Source organism: Sinocyclocheilus grahami, unplaced genomic scaffold (genome assembly GCF_001515645.1).
Source record: "Sinocyclocheilus grahami isolate Dianchi unplaced genomic scaffold, SAMN03320097.WGS_v1.1 scaffold2001.1, whole genome shotgun sequence".
Lineage (NCBI taxonomy): Eukaryota > Metazoa > Chordata > Actinopteri > Cypriniformes > Cyprinidae > Sinocyclocheilus > Sinocyclocheilus grahami.
The window spans coordinates 93,114-101,039 of NW_015507180.1; the positions used below are offsets into that span (position 1 = coordinate 93,114).

The 7,926-nt window shown below is 36.2% G+C and overlaps 1 protein-coding gene across 4 annotated transcripts in view; it reads left to right on the plus strand.

The window, feature by feature from the left end:
• The window catches only part of LOC107573666 (protein FAM160B2-like), a 23,945-nt gene extending 18,345 nt beyond the window's left edge, over positions 1 to 5,600 (plus strand). For 3 of the 4 annotated variants that reach the window (XM_016260105.1, XM_016260106.1, XM_016260107.1), the window contains 6 exons: positions 628 to 691; positions 1,260 to 1,286; positions 1,499 to 1,639; positions 3,560 to 3,700; positions 3,858 to 3,958; positions 4,303 to 5,600. In XM_016260105.1, the coding sequence (XP_016115591.1) occupies positions 628 to 691; positions 1,260 to 1,286; positions 1,499 to 1,639; positions 3,560 to 3,700; positions 3,858 to 3,958; positions 4,303 to 4,405 (577 nt within the window). In that variant the 3' untranslated portion in view covers positions 4,406 to 5,600. Of the gene's footprint in view, positions 1 to 627; positions 692 to 1,195; positions 1,287 to 1,498; positions 1,640 to 3,559; positions 3,701 to 3,857; positions 3,959 to 4,302 lie in introns of all 4 variants that reach the window. The other variant, XM_016260108.1, reaches the window with a different exon arrangement.
• The last annotated feature ends 2,326 nt before the right edge of the window (positions 5,601 to 7,926 follow it).

A 7,926-nucleotide genomic window follows, 5' to 3' on the forward strand; every position in this document is an offset into this window, starting at 1 on the left:
ATAAAATATCAAATCATCAAGAAATCAGATTTTGTCAGAATTTTACACTTTTTTTGTATATGAAGTAAGAAAAGTCTACTAAGGCTACTAAATCACACACAATCACTGAAGTTGGTCAGTTCCATATGCTAGAAGAATAATGGTACATTTAATAAGAGTGGAATATATACATTTTCTGTATATAAAAAGTAGATTTTGCACCTATTACTGTTGTTAATAAAAGTACATTTTGTATGCATCATAACTCAAGCTTAGTGCTTTACTGTCAAATAAAGAAAAATAAACAAGAAATGAACATGAAATATTATTAGTAACTGCACTTATTAATGCAAAACAATAGTAATTTTATGATTAAATTATCTATATTTTAATACTCCCGCACACCACCCATAGCGCTACCAAATCTGCTCCTGGCGCCACCATCTGTAGAACTTAGTGGCGCTGGTGCCACTGCTCTCAAATGTTAGTCTGGAGCCCTGATATACAGTATAATATAATGATGCTATATTCTTGGCCAAGTGGACATGGATATCGCCCCATGCCAATCATTTCAGAGTGGATGATATGTTTGATGTTGGCCTATTACTAGTCTATACATTGATTCTAATTTGTTTTAAATTTTATTAGCTTCTTGTGTTTAGTGCCTCAAGAGGCAAAAACATCGCATCTGGTGCAGGGAGCAGGATATGACATGCTAGAAGAATAATGGTACATTTAATAAGAGTGGAATATATACATTTTCTGTAAATAAAAAGATTTTGCACCTGTTGCTGTTGTTAATAAAAGTAAATTTTGTATGCATCTTAAGTCAAGCTTAGTCCTTTACTGTCAAATCTATATAAACAATAAACAAGAAATGAACATGAAATATTATTAGTAACTGCACTTATTAATGCAAAACAATAGTCATTTTATGATTAAATTATCTTTATTTTGAATACCCCCACACACCACCCCCAGCGCTACCAAAATCTGCTCCTGGCGCCACCATCTGTAGAACTTAGTGGCGCTGGTGCCACTGCTCTCAAATGTTAGTCTGGAGCCCTGATATACAGTATAATATAATGATGCTATATTCTTGGCCAAGTGGACATGGATATCGCCCCATGCCAATCATTTCAGAGTGGATGATATGTTTGATGTTGGCCTATTACTAGTCTATACATTGATTCTAATTTGTTTTAAATTTTATTAGCTTCTTGTGTTTAGTGCCTCAAGAGGCAAAAACATCGCATCTGGTGCAGGGAGCAGGATATGACACATACGTTCATGATGCACACAAACTGGTGAGTTGACACTGAAAACAAAATAAAAGCCAATGTTTTGTGTTACTGGGCCATTTTACTTCATGCAATCAGTCAAGCCAGATGTACAGCAACTATCAACTTTGCGCAAAAACTCACTGTTTTTTTTTTTTTTTTTCAAGTTTGGTTTTCAAATATTCTGAAACTGAAACTGTCCCCTCTCTCTCTCTCTCTCTCTCTCTCTCTCTCTCCAGTTAAAAGAATGTATTGCTCTTTCACGGGACTGGAACTGGCCAGATTCTGCCAAAACCACTGAAACCAACCCAGCTACAGACTTCTATGAAGGGCACTTCTTACAAATCCTGTTCGACAGGATTGCACGCATACTAGAGCAGGTAGAGTAGTAGACCAAAACATTTTCATTTTATCTTGACTTTTACTTTCAGCGCATGTACTTTTGCGTCCATTCGTTTTTCCTTTTTTAACCACGAGTGACGAAAAAAAAGAAAAAAGAACCGTTGTTGTATTTTTAAATTCTATGCAGAAAACTAAAATTGAAATTAGAACTGTACACACAAAATGCTGCCCGAAAAAGTAAAATATTAACTTCTTTTCAGATTTTTGTTTGACTTTTTGCACCTTTAATAAACATTTTTAAAATGCACAAGTTGATATAAAAAAATGTTGATTTTACAAGTTTTCTTTGGCCAAATTAGAAGTAATGCTTCTCCTGCACACTCAATTGAGAACTAGAGAAGCCTCTAGTCCAGAGACCGAATACATTACTTTAAAATATTATTTTAAAATAGACAGAATTGCAGAATCCGGGGAACTTTGTTGTCATGAAATTATATATTGGGGTATAATTTTTTCATCATTTTGTATGCTATCTGGGTCACGGAGTCAGAGAGGACCATGCATGGTCACTCAAAGCACGTACAGTATCGTGTTTGAGCGCTACACACAAGGCTTTAATATATGTGGTAAATATATAATAAAGAAATATATAAAATTACAATCTTTCCTATTTTTCCAGATACAGGCAGGCCAAGTTCCAGACTCAAATCACTGAGGGTGCTTCTGAAATTAGCGAGGGTGCTCTAGCCTTACATTTATTTGGACATTTTTTTGCCCAGTCCATTGTTATGGTTATCACTATCATTGCAATGAGACATTTGCATATAGGCTAAATGCCACATTCATATGCAGATGCCAATTCCAAAACTTTGCAGCATATAAGTAGTCACTGGGCCTCTCAGCTTCATGAAAAACAAAACGTATTAAAATTCTGAATGGATTATAGCCAAGAAAAGCATGCAAAGTGCGCTTCCCTTATAATCACTAAAAAAGCATCACTCATTTCAGTTTATCGCCATCTCACAAAAGTTCTGTTATAATCAATGAATCTCTTATTTACTTAATTATACTTTGTTGTTGTTGTTGTTGTTATAATGAGAGACTCCCGAGCATGCAGCACTGCACAAAATTGGCATTTTGAGCGGTGAGTGGATTCTAACTTAAATGCTTGGAGAAATCAACAGAAATGTCAGTGATTGTTCAATGCTAGAAAACATGTTGAAAATAGAAACCTTTGAAGCTCTACAGAGTAAAAAAACAAAACACTGGAGCATTTGGAAAATATGTTTTGCCAGTATCCTATTTCTACAGCTTCATCTGACATGCTCTTGCTTTTGTTTAGTTCCCTCTAGCACTAGAACCAGCCCGGGATACAATTAATTGCAAAGAAATATGTAATGAGTATTTCATTCATGCTTTTATGGCGCGTATCATAAAAATATTGAGCCAAAGGTTTTCATAAAGCAATAGGCCTAGGTCTGTATAGAGACGCTAAACATTTAGCATTCATACACATTAAAAAATAAGCTTTATATCATTTTTACGATTTTTAATGAAATACGAATTTTGAATAATAAAATTTAGTATGTGTCTGCTTATTCTATTCACAGTGTGTGCGTGTGTGTGTGTGTACTTGGATGGTTTAAGTCCAGAGCACAAATTCCGAGCATGGGACACCATACTTGGCTACACACCACGTCCTTCATCAGTGTTTGAATCATTAAAGAAGAAACCACATTTTACGTATTTCATTTCTGGGTTCAAAAACAAAAAATGAATGGACTCAAAAGTACACAGACACATGCAGTCTATTAAAACATGCACAAAATTATGACTTTTTGTCAGGATAGATGGCTGAAATGCATTCATAAAAAAATTAAAATATATAAAATTTAATTCAGTTTTATATTTATTCAAATTTTTTTCACTGTTTTTCTCAATTTGTTTCCCTCTGCCAGCCGTATGAGCTGAATCTGCAGGTGACGTCAGTTCTGTCCAGACTGGCTGTGTTTCCTCACCCTCACCTGCACGAATACCTGCTGGACCCATACATCAGCCTGAGCCCTGGGGCGCGATCCCTCTTCTCCACTCTAGTCAGGGTGAGAACCGTGCAAAAAGCTGCCTGTATGTGAGCAAAATGCTTATGTTGTTGTGAATGAAAGCTTGTTGCCTTGATGTATCAGCTACAGCCTTTTGGACCAGCAGCCTTGTCAGCCTCATTTATCTAGAAAACATGAGCATTGTGATTTCCTGTAGGTGATCGGGGAGTTAATGCAAAGGATCCAACACATCCACAATGTGACAGACAAACTGATGATGATCAGGAGACAGCTGATGGGACTGGAGGAGGAGACAATGTAAGACTTTCACAACAAACTCATGCAGAAACATGCCTCTTGTTGCCAGGAGACACCTGACAAATGTGTTCTAAAATCAGCTTAAAATTGTAAACATGTTTGATATTCTCTATATGAAGGGAATTAGAGTCTGTGCCCGTCTTGCACAAATCTGCAGACTTTTAGCACCTAGCGTTGACTTGTCCAGACTGTAAATTGGGGCAAAAATCTGTACCCCAGCCTTAAGTACTACAACATAGTGATGACAATTTTTGGGTGAACTATCCCTTTAAGAAGTATTCATGTGGAAATGTCAGGCTGACTTTTTTTATTTTTTTAAAACATGGGTCTGTTTTCTCTGCAAGGGTGGATGATGTGACCCTGCTGAAGGGTGTGATAGTTCTGGAGGAGTTCTGCAAGGAACTGGCTGCCATAGCATTTGTCAAACTACCCATAGAAGAGCAGTGAACCCATGATGCTGAAACCTAAGACAATACAAAGGATCAGCACCCAACATCTGTTGAATGGCTCCATCACTGGGAGAAAATGGATTTGCACAGGACTGAGTTAAGTGGCAATATTTATAGATATACAGGTCACTTTTGTTGAATGTTGTCAGGGAGGAGTCAACCTGTCTGATGGCTGGTTTGCCCAAGAAAAAAAATATTCAGACTGGTGCAACAGGATTTCACAATGACTGTGTCATGTACGAAGTCGTTTATTCTCCACAGCTGCACATCTCGCTAAATGATTACATTTCAATTTAGATGGAAGCAATAGAAAAAAATATTTGTCTCTTGCACAATATTTAAGTTTTTTACTGTATACTATATTTTATAGAGGTTTTAGGCTCAGTCAGTCAGTTCTCTTTGACTATTATGGTCAGTTACATCTGTTAATGTTTTTTCATTCAGATATGCAAATCAAAACCTGATCTCAGATCAGAATTCATACACTATGTATGATTTTAAGCCATTGCACATCCCCTCTTCAACTTTTCTTTTTGAAATATTAACTGGACTTGTTTAAGCACATCATTATGGTGTGTAAATTAATTGTATTTATCTTTAATCTACTTTTGTAAAGCCTGTGAATAATCAAGCGTTGTTTTATTTTTCTGTATCTGAATATAGGTAGACAGATAGGTACACAGATTTGTTTGGTTTGTGTGGTTGTGATTTGCCATTGGCCGGTACTCACAACAGATCTTAATTATCTATAGAGGTCTGACAACTGTACGCAATACATGCTTATTTCTGTTAACACAGCAATAAACTCCTAAAATATTCATGCAGATTTCATCACATCCAATGTCTCTGTGGTATTAACTCCTTTAAATGCAGTCGTGACACAAAAAAACGTAATGTAGCTTTATGAAAAGTTTTGCTGCACAAGGTAGTTTTGAAGTTGTAAAACAAAAAATAACTTAAGACAACATGAATGTTCCCATGTACTATGTTTACTAAGACAACCATCAATATGGGGGTCCACATGATACTGATTCTGCAATGTTTTATTTTAATTTAGTTTAGTTCATAATGTCACAAATTTCTGAGTGAAACATTGGGAAAATGTATAGCAGGAGACTTGATTCTGTTTATTGGGAGTTAATTGAATTGTAATGTGTAGTCTCTATATGACATATGGTTGGATGGGAGGATTTGATTTGATTTTTAAGAATGTAAAGAAAAAAATATTTTCGCTCTGGAATAATAGGAAGTGATTATTCACAGTACGAGTAGAAACATGTATTATTAAAATAAATAGCCTCAGAATTGATTTCTTGGCATGTGTCTTGTTTTCTGTCATGTGTGTATAAGAATAACACATAACATGGCTTTTGTGACACCTTCCATTATATCACAAAATATTATTAATGTTAGAAAGAAATAAGCAATCACATTTTAGTATGCAAATGAATGCAAGAAAGACCAATCAAAATTCCATAGGCAAATATTAGTGATTTAATAATGTAAACATTTCTTCACTTGCTAAAACATTAAAAATAGACACCACAGTTCATAAACACCAAAAATAGACTTTTTGCCCCTTTTATATTTAGAATTTACTTAATTTTTTTAAACTATATTGTTACCGTTATAGTTATCGTCCTTGGTGTAAACGGGTGTTAATGATGAAAGTCACATAGTTGAGGTAAATTTGTTGTAATAAAACCGTAGCTAGAGCAAATATATAATTCACAGCACCATTAAATGTCTTCAGTAAAGAATGCAAGAGAAGTTCTCATTCATAGGCTTTGAACAGGCAGGACGGACCCTTCTTTAAATCTTCTGTAATATCTCAGTCCTCAAGCTCTGATTGGTCACATCATGCCATCTGAAACCATCATCCTCTGGTTTTGGTGGACTGCTGAGACTGAGTTCCTCCTCTTCCTCTTTATACTCCAACAGCACGAGAGTGTTTAAAAAGACCCTGTCGGTTTGGCCGGGAATTCTCCCGTTGTGCTGCACTCCCAGAATCCCACAGGTGTTCACACTTAGCTGCTCATAAATGGAGGGCATGCAATACTTAACCAGCTTTTTTGCTGTGAATGCGCGAGTTTTTGCTTCGACTGAGGCCGCAACAGAAAGTTGGGAGTCGTTGCTCAGCAACAGACATCTGCGTTCTTCATCACCACTTTCATTGTTAGTGTCGCTGGAGGTGAATGCGAGAAGAAGCCTTTGACAGACGACGTCACAGGGTAAGTCGACAGGCTGTAACTCCGAGAACCAGGGAATTCGGCGATATCTTATCCCAGCATCTGTGAGGGTGAGAATGTCACGTTTACAGATATATTTTTAGGCAAGAGATTCGTGATCGTACCACTGAGCTTGCTGCGAGTCGGCGTACGGATGGATCTGCTAGAAGGATAATTAGAAAAGCTAATTATCTTTACTTTGGCTATTTTGTAAATTCACTTTGCATTTAAAATATATCACATTTTTTAAGAAGCGTACACAAACTTAATCTAATGACAGAGCCCACGGAAGTTATTCAGCTCTTAACCCAGCTAACAAAAATATGTTTTGAGAATGTTTTGGTAACGTTCTCTTTAAGTTATGAAAACGTTATTTCTGAATGTTCTCATTCTTGGTTATGCGAGCGGTAAGGGAACATTCTATTTTTATCGTTTTGCCAACTTTATGGGAACAATACTTTAGATAACCAGATAACTTTGAACCACCATTCGGTGTGGACTGGAGTTTTTCGTAACTTTAAGAGAACCTTGTCAGACCATTAGACAAAGTTCTGAGATAAGTTCTCTGTTAGCTGGGAAAACTGAATCGTTATTTGGGAGGATGATTTCATAAGACATTTTCCATGTAAAGTTTGCACTTCATAGCAATGCTGACATTACCTTAGAGTTGAAGATGAGCGCACAGACTGCAAAGCGTGTGTTTTTGCGTGACCGGCTTCTTCTGTTCAGGAGCAAAAGCTCGGTCACCTTCAGTCCCTCTCCCTTCAAAAGCCTCCCCACCGTCTCATCCAGGGACATGAAACCACCCTAAAACAGACGCTCTAAACATATGGAGAAATAATGTCCATTAATAATGTGTATCGTTAACTATAGCCTATTTATGAAATGCATGATATTGGTGTTTTTTTTCTTCGATAGCATTTGTATAAACATGTCAGAAAAAAGAAAACAGTTTTTCAAAAAAGAAAAAAAGTCTGAATATATAAGTCAAAACTAGAAAATTATGTTTAAGGGGTTTGATCACAAGAAATAGACTTTTTCATCCGCCTTTAGGCTACTAGAATTATTTCATTCAGCTAAATAAGTGCGGTAATACAGCGACATGTCAACCGTGAGAAGCAAACAAGTTTATTTAGAATGTAAATAAATGCGTCTTTTATTTTTATATAATTTCATCCTGTATAAAAACATAAGTTTATATCAAGACTTGCCTTATAGACGTCACAAAATGTAAAAGATCTGTTTAAAGTCTCGGGCTCTAAATCAATAGGAAGAGGTGAATTTCCCTTTC